General features: G+C 49.1%; 1 protein-coding gene across 2 annotated transcripts in view; it reads left to right on the top strand.

Annotated features, from left to right (window-relative positions):
- Window positions 1–137: 137 nt before the first annotated feature.
- XPO5 (exportin 5) overlaps window positions 138–17,119 on the top strand; it is a 37,348-nt gene continuing 20,366 nt past the window's right edge. The window contains exons 1-18 of one of the 2 annotated variants that reach the window (XM_074949048.1): window positions 138–381; window positions 1,225–1,346; window positions 2,057–2,129; window positions 3,751–3,888; window positions 4,181–4,363; window positions 5,702–5,743; window positions 6,598–6,624; window positions 7,013–7,198; window positions 7,997–8,073; window positions 8,682–8,781; window positions 9,883–9,966; window positions 10,417–10,542; window positions 10,798–10,888; window positions 11,511–11,639; window positions 12,422–12,537; window positions 13,491–13,646; window positions 14,923–14,964; window positions 15,609–15,698. In XM_074949048.1, the coding sequence (XP_074805149.1) occupies window positions 277–381; window positions 1,225–1,346; window positions 2,057–2,129; window positions 3,751–3,888; window positions 4,181–4,363; window positions 5,702–5,743; window positions 6,598–6,624; window positions 7,013–7,198; window positions 7,997–8,073; window positions 8,682–8,781; window positions 9,883–9,966; window positions 10,417–10,542; window positions 10,798–10,888; window positions 11,511–11,639; window positions 12,422–12,537; window positions 13,491–13,646; window positions 14,923–14,964; window positions 15,609–15,698 (1,887 nt within the window). In that variant the 5' untranslated portion in view covers window positions 138–276. The remainder of the gene's footprint in view (window positions 382–1,224; window positions 1,347–2,056; window positions 2,130–3,750; window positions 3,889–4,180; window positions 4,364–5,701; window positions 5,744–6,597; window positions 6,625–7,012; window positions 7,199–7,996; window positions 8,074–8,681; window positions 8,782–9,882; window positions 9,967–10,416; window positions 10,543–10,797; window positions 10,889–11,510; window positions 11,640–12,421; window positions 12,538–13,490; window positions 13,647–14,922; window positions 14,965–15,608; window positions 15,699–17,119) is intronic. The other variant, XM_074949049.1, reaches the window with a different exon arrangement.

The following is a 17,119-nucleotide window of genomic DNA, read 5'->3' as shown; positions in this document are numbered from 1 at the left end:
GACGGGGGTTGGCGCAAGCGCATTACCATGTCCCCAATCGCCGCCGCCGACGTTATCCTCTCTTCGCGCATGCGGTTTCCCTCCTTCAAGCGTCGCGCGGTTCACTTGGCGCATGCGTAGAAGCCTCCCGGTTCCCGTTGCACATGCGTAGTATGTAGAGCCATCTTGGTCCCGGGCGCGCCTGCGCACCGCCTCCTTCCCTCTCCCGGTGTGGTAGCCCCTGGTCCTCGCCTGCTCCGGTCGCCCCGCGCGGACCTTCCCCCGCCCGGTGCCGCCATGTCCGCGGAGCAGGTGAGCAGCCTGTGCGAGCAGCTGGTGAAGGCGGTGACGGTGATCATGGACCCGGCCTCCACCCAGCGCTACCGCCTGGAGGCGCTCAAGGTACCAGGGCAGCTGGGTCCGCGTGGGGCGGCCGGGCTCAGCGCTGCCCGCTCCCCACCGGGGTCCTGGCCCGGGGCAGAGCCGGACCCCCGGGCCCCAGATCCCGGGGAGCGCGGTGATACACCCCCCGCCCTGAAACCTGGCCGCGCCCACCCACCCCCTCCCGATCCGCAGCCTGGCTCTGCCCCCTGTGCAGAGTTCAGCCCATGGGTCTGCTCCGGGACAGCACGTGTCCGATACCCCTGAATTCTGCCCCCGCCTGAGCTGGGTTCCCCAGTCTCCGTCTGTGGGCTCGCCCTGCCCCGTGGCATGGAGAGCTGGCAGCCTGCATTGCCTTTAATCCCTGTGCAGGTGTTTAGGGACCCCAGTGATACGCTCTAGTAAAGGTCTATAGAGACAGGCAGTTCCCCGGGCTGGGCTTTGCTGCAGCACCTTTCCCAGAGTGAATATGACCCTGAAGTTTGTCTCTTTCAGGGCTGGTCAGGGGGGGTCTGAAGAGCATCAGAGACTCTCATCCTGCTGCTCAGGAGGCTCTGTGCAGCATCAGAGGCACTGAAAGTAGCCTGTAGCCTCAGGAAGGCAGCTCACGGTATTGGGCCACATTGGGAAAGTATTCCCAGATAATGAGGATTTGAGGCACTCGATGTGAAGCTGAAATTGTACAGAAATTGTTTGCTTAGCCTCCTGTGCTTTCCAGGGAGAGTTCACCACTTGCAGTGGGCAGTTTTGAAGCTCTGTTTTTCCTCTTATCTCCAAATTGTCCTAATGTTTCACTTTTCCCACGCTCATTTCCATGTTGCCACTTGATAGTTTTGGCTCATTGTTATCCTTGTTCCTTTTCAGTTCTGTGAGGAGTTTAAGGAGAAGTGTCCCATCTGTGTCCCCTGTGGTCTGAAGCTGGCAGAGAAAACCCAGACAGCCATTGTCAGGCACTTTGGTCTTCAGATCTTGGAGCATGTGGTCAAGTAAGGGAGCTCACTTGGGCTGCATGGTTTTGGTGCTATCCTAAACTATGGAGAGAGAACAGGCCTGTCATGTCACAGTTGTCAGTGCTAATTATTGTTCCCAGATGTCTGTTAGTTACAGGAGTGGACAGGGTGTCAGGAGATTTGGGGTCTGTACTGAGCCCTGTCATTAACTCACTGGGTGACCTGAGGGGGTAAGTCACTTCCCATCTTTGTCCTTGTCTCCCTGTGTTTAAAATGAGGGTAATAGCAAACACTGCAAGAGGGGCATGCAGGTTAATTCATTGCATAGATCTTAGACAAAAGATGCTGGAGACAGGCAGGGAAAGTATTATCAGTAGATCACTGTAAAGTTCTCTGCCACTAATTTCAGATTAATAAAAGTACTTCTCCACTATACAATTTGGAGATCCTTCTCTGTTGGCTCCACAAACCCAATATTTTGTGCTCTTGGTCCTTTTCCTGTAGATGTTAACGAATCCTGCCTGTTCCCTGAACTGTGCTGGTCTCGGTGCAGATGCTCTAACTGGGCTGTAATTTTAGCTTCAGCCAATAACGTTGCTCAGTAAGTGATTGGGTATTGGCAGCGCAAATGAACGATGCAGCCTCAGCCTCCCTGGCTTGGGCAAAGGGCTGATGGATTTCTAAAACAAGTCAGTGATCTGTGCCAGCGTATTGACTTGGTGCCCTCTGTGTGTTTTGTTGGACAGGTTTCGCTGGAACAGCATGCCTCGCCTCGAGAAGGTCTATCTGAAGAACAATGTCATGGGGCTTATATCCAATGTAAGTGCTGGCTGCCTCCAGGGCCAAACCACCATATGGAGCAGACTCATAGACTTTAAGGTCAGAAGAGACCATCATGATCATCTAGTCTGACCTCCTGCACCCTGCAGGCCACAAGAGCTCATCCCCCTGTTCCTGTAATAGACCCATAACCTATGGCTAAGGGACCATGACTAAGGCTATGTTTTAGTCACAGATATTTTTACTAAAAGTCATGGACAGGTCACAGGCAGTAAACAAAAATTCACGGCCCGTGACCTGTCCATGACTGGTACTATATACTCCTAACTAAAACTTGGACAGGGGGGCTGCGGGTGCTCTCTGGGGGTGCCGCAGGTGCTGGGGGGATGGCCCGGGAACCCGCTGGTGCTGGGGGGCAGGGGAGGGTTGGCAGGGCTGGCAGGCTCCTTACCTGGCTTCACATGTCCCTGCAGTCCCTAGGGGTGGTGTAGGGAAGGCCAGGTGCACTACATGCGCTGCCCTCGTCATGAGCTCTGGCTCTGCAGCTCCCATTGGCAAGGAACCGCAGCCAATGGGAGCTGTGGGGGCGGTGCCTGCAAACAGTGGCAGCGCACAGCGCCCCCTGCCCTTCTGCCTAGGTCAGGTAAGTGCCGCCCCACATCCCAACCCCCGGACCCAGCCCTAAGCCCCCTCCAACACCTAAACTGCTGCCATTGCTGGTGACCTTCCAGAGTGTTCAGGCAACCCCTGAGCCAGCCGCACCAAAAATCACCAAAGTCACAGAAAGTCACAGAATCCGTGCCTTCCGTGACCGATACATGCAGCCTTAACCACAACCTCTGGCTGAGAGTCCCACGACCTTTTGCGGAGCTCTTTCACTTTGTTGAGGTGGCACATGAAAGTGAGGAGGCCTTTAACTTGTGGTTAAAGTACAGGAGGCCTGAGTTCAATTCCAGACTGTGCCCTTTACTTGCTATATGACCCTGGGGGAGATACCATTTCCCTCTCTGCCTCAGTGTCCTCCTCTGTAAAATGGGGATAACTTACCCACCTCAGAAGAGCTGGGGGTTGTGAGGTTTGCTTCATATCTACACAGTGTTTTTGCAGTCCTTGGATGGAAGGTTCAGTAACTGTGGAGATTGTCACTCATTCAGTTGAAGTATAGTGATCACTGCTCCAAAATGAATCTCTGAGGTGAGAGGATTTCTGCTGCTCTTTGCATGAAGGCTAGATGTAGCATCAAAGCCGTATCCTTGACTCCTGTGGAGCATGCAATTTGGTCTGATGCTGTAGGTCAGCAGTGTCTGGGAAAGGAGAATTGTGGATTGAACCCAAAAGTGCTTTAGAGTTCTAGACCTCCTCCCATTTGGCCACCACAGGAGGTTTCCTGGAAATTCCCACCCACAACTGTCAATCCATCCAATGGAGGCGATGGTCTTCAAAGACCTACTCCTCAGATGACAGTCATCTGGTGCACAGAGCCTGCCAGCTGTGAAGGCCTGGGAAGGCGGGAGTTCCAATCAGGACAAGAACAGCTGGGATGAAGGTGTATTTGTATTTTTCTTATTGTCCAGTGGGTCTGCAGCCAGACTCCCCCATGGTATGAATGATTGTTCTGGGGGCAGCTCCATTTTGTGTGATCATCTTCTTTCTCTCATAGGGAACACAGAATATTTTAGAGGAGGAAAGTCACATTAAGGATGTCCTGTCTCGCATTGTGGTGGAGATGATCAAGCGTGAATGGCCTCAGCACTGGCCTGATATGCTGAAGGAGCTGGATACGCTCTCCAAACAAGGGGTATGAAGCACACCTGTCTGTCATACTTGTCTGTACTCTTCCAGTGGCTCATAATTCTAGGTCTCCTTCCCTTATTTCATGGTCAAACAAGCTGGAGTTACAGTAGATTCACAGGCTGTTGTCAGGTCCCATTATTCCAGGAGATCACGTTATCAGAGACTAAACCATCGTAGTCATCCTTCTCTGGCTATTCCCCAGACCCTGGTCTGGTGTTAATCTGTGTCTTTGAGCTGCTCTCTGCAGGGCTTCATGTTACGGCTAGATTCATGGGTGCGTTTGTTTGGGACATTAGGAGACACAGACAGAACTGGTGATGTTCATCCTCCTGCGTCTGGCAGAGGACGTGGTGACCTTCCAGACACTGCCCACCCAGCGGCGACGGGACATCCAACAAACCCTTACCCAGAACATGGAGAAGATCTTCAGCTTCCTGCTCACTACCCTGCAGCAGAACGTCAACAAGTATAGGCGCATGGTAAGAAGCTTCTTCCTGGGAGCCTAGTCAGCACTGGGATCTTGGATATGGGTCGCACTTTTTGGGCAAGTGAGAGGAGACTCAGTCTGAAATCAATTGCTGTAGTTACACCTTGGAGCTCTGTTGTGAGCATGAAAACAGCCAGTGGCTGATGAGAGAGTCTCAGGGTTCAGGAGGCAGCATTGGTGTCAGCAGTCTGGATTTCTAGTGTTGATCACCTGAGATGGATGAGAACCTTGCGCTTGACACTGGGAGGCTCAGTTTGTTGGCACTAAGGCATTGGTTTGGCCCCATTCTCCTAGAGATCAGGTCAGAAAGTCCTACTGCAGAGAGATGGTATGGGGTGCTGCTACCTTCTAGTAGCAGATGCCCCTTGTCCTCCCATAAACGGGGCGGTTTGGGCTCTACTTTACTACGGTTATAATCCTATGATAATGGAGATGTGCAGGTTGCTCAAGACATGATAATGGCAGATCTTTGCCTTGAAGAGCTCGTAGTCTGATTCAGTAAGAGTGAGATGGGGTTGGGAAGGTGAGGGATACAGCAATGACCAATCCAGAGACAAGCTTCTTATGTGCACATCTTGTTCCCTTTTATAATGTGTTAAAATGTGGAGTCATGCTTAGCATGACAACAGTGTGGTGGAGATGAAGCAGTGAAAGGCTGTATCCTATTCGCCGAGAGGGACATTTCAACCAGTTTCCTTGGCACATTCACTGGCTGCATAGACTAGCGGTTCTCACCCAGGGGCACATGTACCCCTGGGGGTACGCAGAGGTCTTCCAGGGGATATACCAACTCATCTAGATATTTGCCTAGTTTTACAACAGGCTACATAAAAAGTACCAGCAAAGTCAATACAAACTAAAATTTCATACAGACAATGACTTGTTTATACTGTTCTATATGCTAGACACTGAAATGTAAGTACAGTATTTATATTCCAATTGATTTATTTTATAATTATATGGTAAAAATGAGAAAGTAAGCAATTTTTCAGTAATAGTGTGCTGGGACACTTGTATTTTTATGTCTGATTTTTGTAAGCAAGTAGTTTTTAAGTGAGGTGAAACTTGGGGGTACGCAAGACAAATCAGACTCCTACAAGGAGTACTGTAGTCTGGAAAGGTTCAGAGCCACTGGCATAGACCATTCCATAGAGCTGTGTATTTCTTTGTGCCGTTTATGGCTGACCTGGGGTGGGTGGGAAACCTTGTTGCGTTTTGTAGTTCGGTTGAGTACATTTCCAGCTGAGGTCTGAATTGCAATGCTGAGACTCTGAAGTGTGGTTTCTTCTGCTAAGTGTGGTTTCTTCTGCTAATCCTTCTGCTTGGCCAGGTGGGAGCGCCCCAGGAGCGAGATATCCTCACCACTCCACAGGTTAGCAGATCTTTGAGCTGTTTGTGCACAGGGTGAATACTGAGGGTTGGGTGTCCCCCTACCAGTCTGCTTACTGGATTGAGAGGGAGGGAATTATCAGGCCTGGGAGCTGTACTCTGCAGTGCTGTTAGATATTCAGCTGTGGTGTGGTGGGTCTGTACTTAGGTATTTGGGGGTACATCTGGGGTGACTTGAGTCATTGCACTCTAAATGTTGACAGAATGGAGTTTCCAAAGCAAAACCTTGCAGAAGAAAGGGATGCTTGCAATTTTCCTTGCATGCAGAAAAACAGAGCATCTGCTCAGATCAGACTCTGCTGTTGCATAATTTAGGCAATAAGATGGCACACACACAGTGAATTGTTGCTGTTAAGCAGTTAGAGCTGGGGACTGGAAGTCAGGACTCCTGGGTTCCAGTCCTAGCTCTGCCACTGCCTTACTTTGTGGTCTTGGTCAAGTCACTTCTTTCTAAAGATTAGTTTCATTAGAATGAGGCCACAAACGCTTCCCAGAGGTTGTGATCCTTGAACGTAAGACGCTTTAAAAGGGAAGCAAAGGCATCTTCTTCCCTGGAAGTTTCAAGGAAGTATTGGAACCCCCACACACACATTCAGAGGAACCTGCTACCTGGAACATCTTCTTTCAGAGGAGAAAATCTGTGGCTTAACTTCCAGTGGAAAGTCCTGGGGCAGTGTCCCGAGCTGGAAAATGTGTTGCAGCCTCTTTCACCAGGCATCTATTCACTGAGGCTTCTCCGGGCTGCACCCTCTTGAATGAGCTGGGGACTGCCCAGCAGTTGCTGGGAGGAGATGTGCACCACAGCAGCTCACTTACTGTCTCTTGTTCTTTTTTCAGAAGACTGAACTGGCCCAGGAACCAAAGGTGAGTACGGCCTGGGGAGGCAGTGCAGACCGAGGCTGTTTGGAACCAGACTCAGGTTTCCATGCCGTAGCCTGTCACCAGACACCAAGTAGCAGTTTATACTTTGGTTAATTACCTTACTATCTGGAAAGGAGGGAACTGCTCATTTCAAGCCTGAGGACTTTGCCCCACTTCCCCTACCCACTGCCATCTAAGTTACTTTCCCGGAGAAGGCACTTCAGAAGGTAGTTGCTGTCATATAATGCATGTGCAGCTCCAACATGGAGAAGTCAGCTATGGCTGAGATATGGGTTGCCCCATATCTGGGCCAGCGGCAAAGCTCTGCACTAAGATTGATTCCATATAAATCCTTTCTGGCTCTGAACTGTTGGTTATGGTCCGTTCACAGGCCCAGGCAAACTGCCGCGTTGGGATAGCAGCACTTAACACCCTGGCAGGCTACATTGACTGGGTGGCCATGAGCCACATCACAGCAGATAACTGCAAGCTCCTGGAGATGTTGTGCTTGCTCCTGAATGAACCCGAGCTCCAAGTGGGAGCAGCAGAGTGTCTTCTGATCGCTGTCAGCAGGAAAGTGAGTTCCTCCTCCCAAGCCTCCCTAACCCCTCCTGCCCTCCACATTCCCCTCCTCTCCCAGGGTTTAGTCTTAGTTTATCAGGTTGAGCAATGGTAATGTCACTCCTTTAGCTAAGGAATTAAGTCACCTGCCTCTTTGGCTGCCCAGGCACCCGAGTGACTTTAGGGTGGGTGCTTCCCCAGGACAATGGACAGAGCAGTTTCTGGAACCCACCCAGGCCCCGTTTCTCTGTCTGCCCTTCCATACAACTCTGAAGCTTGAAATCCCTGCTTGAACAAATAACGTTAACTCATTCCTAACCCCTGCTGTCCTCATTGCTCTCTGCCACAGAGGAGTGTTGGGGTATTGCCATCTCGCTGTAAGAACCTAATAGGATTTCTGATGCCCAGTAGATGTTTTCTGAAACAGCACCATCGAGGTGTGCCCTGTATGTTCTGCTGCCATGCCCACCCAGGGTGTGCTTATCCCCGATCAGTAGCACAAGCACAGTGCTTACAAGCAACCTTACAATAACAAACCAGTCCAGCTGCCCTGCAGCAACAAGCCAATATGCAGTGGAAGAAGAAATAGGCCTATGAGGACCAGATTTTGGTTTAAGGCTCCCAGTGGGGTTACTGGAGAAAACTACTTTATTCTCTGATAGTTCTTTAATTTCTTGTTGCATTTTGTTCTGCTCAGTGGTGGAATTCAAGTCCCCAAATGGTAGCGCAGCTAGTGATCTGCTAGCTCCCTCTCGCTGGTGGGATGAGGTGCAGTCACGTGTTTTGACCAGTGTGTACTTTGCTTTTTGTCTAGGGGAAGCTGGAGGATCGGAAGCCCCTTATGGTCTTGTTTGGAGATGTTGCCATGCACTACATACTTTCTGCTGCGCAGTGAGTACTGTCCAGTTGCTGTGGGAGCGCATCGTGATCTTAAGTGGAAACTGGCTGCAGCTGGCCTGTATTAATAAGTACCTCTCTGCCCCAAGCTATAAAACTAAAACTGGTCTCTTGGAAATTACCTCAGCACCTGTTCCCATCATGGCCTTTGCTCAGGTGTGGATAGAGTTCTTAGCCTTGTACTATCGAGTGCTGCATATCGAACCACTACTGTGCACGGATCCTGAGTGTGGGCAGCATGCAGATCCAGTCTGGCCTAATGGCAGCAAGCTGGCATTGGATTAGGAGAGGGTAGAAAGTGTTACTTTTCCCAAACTTGAAAAGCCAACCATTTTTCTAAGTCCCATAACTTCAAAAGAAGCTGCTCAGGGTAACTCCCAACTTCCCTAAATCTTCTCTTTTGGCCTGAGATTGATCAGGAGATATTGGGAGAAGGTCCAAAGGGTTTAGACTAGAAATACTTCTAATCTTAAAATTGGATCTCATATCAATAACTTCTGTAATGGGGAAGGGAACCCAACCATGCTGATGTCAAATTGTCTTCCCAACTTACTACTATGTGTGTAATCCTGACCTTCCCTTTCCCTTCTCCTCCCTCCCAGGACAGCAGATGGTGAAGGCCTGGTAGAGAAGCATTATGTTTTCTTGAAGAGACTTTGCCAGGTCTTGTGTGCTTTAGGCAGTCAGCTGTGTGCATTAGTGGTGAGTCTTCTACAAACACTGGAAGCAGTCCTGACAAGACTGTCTTTCAGGGGGATGATTGGGGATATGGATACCATGATTCTTGTTTATACCATTGATATGGAGAGTAGCAGTTCTTTCCTCTAACAGAGGAGGGAACAGAAAGGGCCTTGCATGCCGTGAAACCTGGCAGGTTTGATGCCAACTCTTCTAGGGGTGTGCTGGGAACTTTGGATCTTCTACCGACTGCACCAAAGTGGGGATGTAACAAGAGCGATCATTTAATAACGGAGCTGGCTTGCTGAAAGATGTTGTTTGTGGAAAGACCAGGTCAGCTGGCTGCAGAGAATTGGTGTGACAGTAAACTCACAGGGAGCTGTGGGAGGAAGGAAAATCCTGAACCACTTGAGAAGATAGACTTAACAAGAAGCAGCTCTTGGAGGTTTGACTACCTCAAGCTAGGATGACTTCACTCACTGTATGGTGGAGGGGAGCCTTGGCTATTAATCCTTAGCAAAGCCTGCTGTGAGTGGCAAGGGCTTGTGGCCCTTTATGATACAGGCTCAGTTCACTCCAGGGATGTCAGAGTGACAGGCAACCCCACAGAAGGATGTGCTGCTAAGGAAATCCTGGGAAGAACAGCCCCAGAGAAGGGAGCACTCAGCACAGTGCTAGGTCAAAGAGTACTGCCGGAGTGAGGAGTGAAGCAAATACTGATGCTTTTTTAAGAACTGCTACATCTCTGGTCTCCTTTTTCCCTCCATTTCCGCGGTAGTCAGGTCATCCCGGCCTGCCAGTGAATACCTCATGATGGATTGGGTGTTGTGGAGTGTTTATAACTTTTTCCAAGCTACTCATAGTCCATCCTTTTCTCCTGAATGTGGCTGTTGTCTCCTTTGGCACTTCCAGGGCAGGTAATGGGAACTTGGCACTCTGGAGCAGCAGCAGTTTCAGAACACAGCTCTTTTTCAGCCATTATGCGCTGGCTTTTCTGTCCCCCCAGCACATTGCGCTCCTGGTTTCCAAGTGGCGCTGCCACCCAGCTCCTCCTGCTCTACTGCTGAAGCGTTGTCTGAAATCACTCGTCGTTTTGTCTGAAATTACTCATCCTTCCGTTAACAGGGCTCAGATTCTGACGTGGACACCCCAGCCAACCTTGGGAAATACCTGGACTCGTTTCTAGCTTTCACAACCCATCCCAGCCAGGTAGGGGAAAGGGAGAGGGGGCTCTGAGTGCAGCCTGTGTGTAGTTAAACCACAGCGTAGGAGACTGTGTCACTCCTGCTGCAGAGGAAATCAGCTCATGTCTGTTATGTTTTTGAGAGCCATCTGCCATTTTCTAACCATTTTCTCCTCTGAGGATGTAGAAGGTGATGTGGTCATTGCTGCACTGCCATCCAGTGTCCCATAAGGCCCACACAGCATGGAGAGCATAGATTTCAGAGACTGGAGCAAACCCTGGTATTTGCTTGGTGGGAGACTCTTTCCCATTTGCTAGAGTAGCTTGGCAGTTTTGTCTGGGTCTGGAAAGTGTGTGGCCTGGATTGGGGAGTCATTGTAGCTTGCCATTCCCCTTTTAGCACAAAGGTTCAAGCTTCTGCACCAGAGAGTACAACCCTATTGAAACTTTTTTGTTCTTTCTTCTTTTCCCCTCAGTTCCTGCGCTCTTCCACTCAGATCACCTGGGGAGCCCTCTTTCGACATGAAATCTTGTCCCGTGAACCTCTGCTGTTGGCTATGATCCCAAAGTACCTTCGTGCATCTATGACTAACCTAGTGAAGGTATGGAGGAGCTCTGCTCTGCTGGGTGTGAGCTGGTGGTGCCTCAGTGAATGTTTCATAGTGGTAACGGTGGAGAAGCTGGGTTTTTGACACAGCAGCGTAGAGCATCATCTCCGGGCTGCAGGGTAGCAGTCCTGGTCTGAAGATTACTGTTCTTCCGCTCTTTCCCTAGTGTGAGTCCCCTTGGAGCTGGTGCTCAGGCAGAGGTGGGTGATTGCTCCACTCGCTCCCTCACCACGTCCCTTTTGTTTCCAGGTGGGCTTCCCCTCTAAAACAGACAGCCCCAGTTGTGAATACTCTCGCTTTGACTTCGACAGTGATGAGGACTTCAATGCCTTCTTCAACTGTAAGTCATTCGGGGGCCTCCTGGCAAGGCCTGCTACCTCTGTTTGAAGTTTGCAGTCTTCCCCTCGCTCTCACAGGGCTGGGGGTTCCTGGCCTAGCTTAGTGCCCACCCTCTCAGCTCAGTAATGAGCTTCAGTTGCTCACATTGCTGCTCCAGGTCTTCCCGCTTGCCTTGTGCCTGGTGAACTTCTTGGCATTCTCCTGTGGCAGCCCAGGCATTCAATTCTGTTTCCTCTTGGCCAACAGGTGGCAACTAAGGTTTGCTGAGCCTGCATTACTCAAGTGTCTGAGGCATGTGCTTCCTCAGTCAGTTATCCGGAGTAGCAGGGGGAATGAAACTCACTGTACCCCAGGACTTGAACAGGAGCCAGGCCTGGGGGCAAGGATCCTAAAAAGGGGACTTAGCTAAAGAATTTAATCTGATTTCCCAAAGCAAAGCTGGAAGGCTCCCACACTGTACTATAAGCTGGTCTACTACCAGGTATTTGAGCTCGCTCTGCAGAACTCTACTGCCAGAGTAGCAGCCACAGATGTTCCCAGCTGTGGAAAAGTGAAGAGCGACACTGAAGGGGAGCCATTTCCAATATCTGAACCTGACTCCTCAAATCCAATTCCCTTGGCAGCTTTCCGTGCCCAGCAGGGAGAAGTCATGAGGATGGCGTGTCGCCTGGACCCAAGGACTGGCTTCCAGATGGCTGGGGAGTGGCTGAAGTACCAGCTGGCAGCTCCTGTGGATATTGGACCCATGAACTGTAAGTTGCCTGAAGAGCAGGAGAGACAAGAGGCTCAGCCTCCCCCTGGAGCCCCAAACGAGCTTCTGTGTGTGTCTTTTGAAGCCACACCTCTTAAAATCAACTAGGTTCCAAGTCAGGCTTTCCAGGGTCTCTGCAGGAAAAATCCCTCACTGCCTACTTAAGCAGCCACTGGTCCAGAGCCTTTGACTGACAGGAAAGCTCCTTCCTTCCCCCAGTTCCTCTCACTTGTATCTTTCCCATGAAAACAATTTCAAAGTGAGAGGCCAGACTTGACTGGATATGTCCTTCCTGTAAAATGCAGCCAATCTCTGTCCTGAGAAATCCAAACATATCTGCCTCGCAAAGGCCTCTGTCACTTACATCGCTCGTCCTCCACACAGGCCACTTGCTCCCTTTAAAATCCCATTTAAGTGAGACCCTTCCTTTGTTTTCTCTTCTGCTGTGGTTTGTTGGAATCACTTCCTCTTATATCTCAGGGATGTTGTTTGTGATCCAGGAGCCTCCACCTCGATGACAAAGCAAACAGCCTTTGAGCACCATTTAGTACCTACCTCCCATGCTTGCCTGCCGGAAACCTTCTCCCTAGTGGCAAAGGGAATAGAGGGAAAGGATAGGAGCACTCGTGAGTGGGTGGTTCAGATGTCCAGCAAGATTTCCCTGAGTGTGGGACTTTGCAGAGGACTTTCCAAGCTGGCATTGTGCTTGGGAGGAAAGGGGAAGCTAGACATCTCCAGTGTCACAAGTGCTCCAATCTTCTCTTCTCTTCTCTCCACTCGCAGCTAAGACTGGGGAAGGTCTCTGCTCCATCTTCTCGCCTTCCTTTGTACAGTGGGATGCTATGACCTTCTTCTCAGAGAGTGTCATCAGCCAGATGTTCCGGACCCTGGATAAGGAAGTACATACCCTCTAACTGCTGTTTGCGTGGTTTCTGTGTCTCGGGTTGACATGGGAGGTTGCTGACTGTGTTGCCTTTCAGATAATATTTCCCAAAAATGCTAGTTTCCAGCAGCAAAATACAATAGTGCTGAAACTCCAGCTGCCAGAGGAGGTCGTAGTTGCATTGGGGAGTGGTGATCTTTTTGGTAGGTAGGGCCAGTTCCACTGTGGGCTTTGAACGCAAGAAAAGTGCTTTGGATTTGGACACTATTCAGTGAGGAGCCAATGCAGTGATTAGGGTCCCAGGTGATCTCTTCAGAGCAGCCTGTATTGTTGGGAGAAAGAGTCTGTTTTAAGTGGTAGCTCTCTGGTTTTGTTGTTCAAATCAGCTTGTGTTTTTTGAGGCAAACTTGCACACACAGTGGAAGAGAGAAGTGAACAGCAAAAGATGAGAAAAATGCAGCTTCTCTCTGCCATTTGCAATGCATTAGCTGGAAAAACACAAGCGCAGTGCACTATCTTTATTTGCCAGTTAGGGTCTGGCCAGTTTTTAATCAGGATTGGGCTGCTTGGGCATGCCATTCTGGTCACAGCAAATAATTGCAAGGGTTGTTTTGTGCTGGCTGGTTAAGCCTGAGACTTGTTAGCCAGCAGGCAAAAGGAGAGCTAGGGAAGAGGTGGGAGGAAGTGGACACCCTAGACAGGCAGTAAGAGTTGGAACCTCCAGTTGTTTCCAGACATGTGTAGAGACGGTGATGCTGTGTGTTCCCTCTTTCTTGCAACAGCAATTGCGCATAAGTTAAAATGGGCTTTGCCACTTTTAACCCACTTTGGGAAGACTTCACCCAAGGGTGCTATTCAGCACAGCAGCTCCCTGGCCAGCCCCTGGGAGGAGACATTGGAGAGTTGGCTATATTTCGCATCTCTGACTGTTGCTTTCTTTCCTTTTCCCCTCCCCTTTTATTCTTGCAGGAGATCCCAGTGAATGATGGCATAGAGCTGCTGCAGCTTGTCCTGAACTTTGAAACAAAGGATCCTCTCATCTTATCCTGTGTGCTCACCAATGTCTCTGCACTCTTCCCGTTTGTCACCTATAGGCCAGAGTATCTACCCCAAGTCCTCTCCAAGGTAGGTGTTCTGTGGGCCAGTGGTTCTCAACCAAGGGTATATGTACCCCTGGGAGCATGCAGAGATCTTCCAGGAGGTACATCAACTCATTTACATATTTGCCTAGTTTTCCAACAGGCTACATAAAAAGTACTAGCAAAGTCAGTACAAACTAAAATTTCATACAGACAAAATGAGAAAGTAAGCATTTTTCAGTTATAGTGTGCTGAGACACTTTTGTGTTTTTATGTTTTGTAAGCAAGTAGTTTTTAAATTAGGTGAAACTTCGGGATACGCAAGACAAATCAGACGCCTGAAGTGGGTATGATAGTCTGGAAAGGTTGAGAACCACTGTTGTAGACTAGTTTCAGAGTAACAGCCGTGTTAGTCTGTATTCGCAAAAAGAAAAGGAGTACTTGTGGCACCTTAGAGACTAACCAATTTATTTGCGCATAAGCTTTCGTGAGCTACAGCTCACTTCATCGGATGCATACTGTGGAAAGTGTAGAAGATCTTTTTATATACACACAAAGCATGAAAAAATACCTCCTCCCACCCCACTCTCCTGCTGGTAATAGCTTATCTAAAGTGATCACTCTCCTTACAATGTGTATGATAATCAAGTTGGGCCATTTCCAGCACAAATCCAGGTTTTCTTTCTTTCTCTCCCTCTCCCTCTCCCTCTCCCTCCTGGTAATAGCTTATCTAAAATGACCACTCTCCTTACAATGTGTATGATAATCAAGGTGGGCCATTTCCAGCACAAATCCAGGGTTTAACAAGAACGTCTGAGGGGGGAGGGGGGGATAGGAAAAAACAAGGGGAAATAGGTTACCTTGCATAATGACTTAGCCACTCCCAGTCTCTATTCAAGCCTAAGTTAATTGTATCCAATTTGCAAATGAATTCCAATTCAACAGTTTCTCGCTGGAGTCTGGATTTGAAGTTTTTTTGTTGTAATATAGCAACTTTCATGTCTGTAATCGCGTGACCAGAGAGACTGAAGTGTTCTCCGACTGGTTTATGAATGTTATACATTGTAAGGAGAGTGATACACTGATACAATGATAACCTGGATTTTGTGATTTCCAGTCCTGGACTTCAACCACTAAATGACATACTCTGTCTCAATAAAAGCTTTATCTTATATCATGGCCTTGGTGCACTGGGAACTCATACCCTTCCTGAATAAAGGGGTTTCTGCTGGCTTGGTGAAGTCACACCAATATCCTGTGCCTAGTGTTCCAGAATGAATGCCAGATATTGATGAGTGACTGACTTTTCCTTTGTCCCACAGCTATTCACCGCCGTCACTTTTGAAGTTATAGAAGAGAGTAAGGTAAGTCCATACTCCTTGGGCACAATATGCTATAGGACTTGCATCAGGTGTGCCCTATTTGAGAAGCATATTGATGCCTGAGACAAGGTCTGAAGTTGCACTGCAACTAACTTCTCAGTCGGATCTGTCCTTGACAAGGGGATACCTAGACACTTAAATCCCTTCTTCGCAGTCTTAGCCAATAAGCTTTGGCTGGTGGAAGCTTGGGAGTCATTTAGGGTGAAATTCACCCCCAAGAAACAGTCCAGGATATAGCCATTTGGGTATTTGTGCAGCCGACCTCTACTTGGGAGTGACTTTCACTCACTAGCCGCCACGCGTACCCTTCAGTGGTTGGCCTGTGTGTGGCTGTGGTTGGTGTTGGTATGGCTGCTACCCCTGGTTGCATGCTGGGAACCGTAATGCAGTAGATGAAAATCAGTTGCATTCTCATCCCAGGAGTTGAATTGGAGCCCAGAGGCTGGGGCTTCCAGCGACTCCTCTGGGAACTGGCATTAACTGAACTCTTGGAATGCACGAATGGAAGTGTCAGTTTCCCCTGGTCTCCACAGCCCAGAAAATTACATTAATGGATTTGGCTAATGGGGAGGCCTTGGGTCTGTCTGGGTTTTGTAGCTTGGCCCTGAATTTTGTTGTTGGTCCAGGCCCCAAGAACTCGGGCAGTGAAGAATGTAAGAAGACATGCATGCTCCTCGATCATAAAGATGTGTCGGGACTACCCTCAGCTTGTCCTGGTATGTATATGTACCTCTCTTCCAGGGCACCACTGCCCCATCTTCAGCTGTATTTCTGGGGATTGGGGATCTTCAGTTCCTCTGCCTCAATCCATTTTTTTTTCCCAGGGAGACTCTCCCTATTTTGACTCGAATGGGACTGTAAAGCAGAGAGATTTCTGCTGCATAGAAAGTCAGCCGACTTCTTCTCTTTCTTAACACTAGAGTGATACTGACTTGTTTTTTGTTTTTAAATATATTGCAGTAGCACCTAGAGGCCCTGATCAGGACCTGGACCCTGTTGTACTGGGCCCACTAAAGATATAGAGCAAGGCACAGACCCTGCCCCACAATTTACGATCCAAGATGCTGATCAACATCTGAAGTGGGGAAAGGGAGTATTCAAGTCTCTAACCCTTTTATAGGCACATTTGTTATATTTTATTTATTGTAATATCATTTGTGCCCTTAGTTGAAGCCATTAGCCCTGGCTAATCTCTTAGATTTTGCATCAGAAGTGGGTCAGGAGAAGGGATGTGAAGGAGCCGGGGAGGATATTGGCTTTCTGGATCAGTCCAGGGGGAGTAAAAGAGAATATAAATACTGGTTGCTCTTTCTGCTTGATCCCACCAGATCAGACTCTTCTACTAGCTTTGCTGAACCAGCAAGCCTGCAAACTTTGTTTGGGCTCTTGGCTCCAGCAGCACTGGTATTTGATTGCTAGGGGACCAGGGGAGCTGTAGTTAGAGGGGCATTGTATTGTCAACCTGTTTAAGGAAGGGAACTGTTGAGGCCTGAAGGATAATGGATGGCATTCTGCTCCTCTTGAGGATCCCTTCAGTTGCTGGAGGCGTAGCAGCTGCCACTCACTTTGTGGCTACAGATTAGTCTCTATGTTGTGGCAAAACACAAGCTGCTGCTTTGAAGGTGCTAATTGGGGTCGTTTAGGATTCCAGCTTGTATTTCAGTACAGCTGCCAAGAAAGAGTGGGTTTGTCATCATCCATCCCAAAGGTAGCGAATGCTCCTTGATGCTTGTACAAGCTTCTATGCTTGTTCCTTGACGCTTGACTTACGAGTAGAGTAGCAAGCGAAAACTGAACCACTGCAGTGAGGATAGACCATTAGCTTGGACAATCAGGTTTTCTTGGTTAGACTCACAAGGGTGGGAGTGGAGAGATGTAAAGTCCTGAACTCTGAAATTTGAGTGCCTAGAGACCAGCTCACTTCCTTGCCATCCATGAAGGACTAGAGCAATTTGGGGTTTAGACCACGCTGTGATGGTGCAGCTGGCTGAGGCAGCAGCGTCTACCCTGATCTCAAACATTATTTGCCATGAACAATGGAGATCATTGGAGTACCTAGGGGGAGGAAGGAAGATAGAGGAGCAGGGTAGAAACAAGGCTTTGCCAGCCTTAAGGAAGAGGCTGGAAAGATCAGGGT

This window comes from Natator depressus, chromosome 3 (assembly GCF_965152275.1).
Source record: "Natator depressus isolate rNatDep1 chromosome 3, rNatDep2.hap1, whole genome shotgun sequence".
NCBI lineage: Eukaryota > Metazoa > Chordata > Testudines > Cheloniidae > Natator > Natator depressus.
This window is presented reverse-complemented; position numbering and strand designations above follow the sequence as displayed.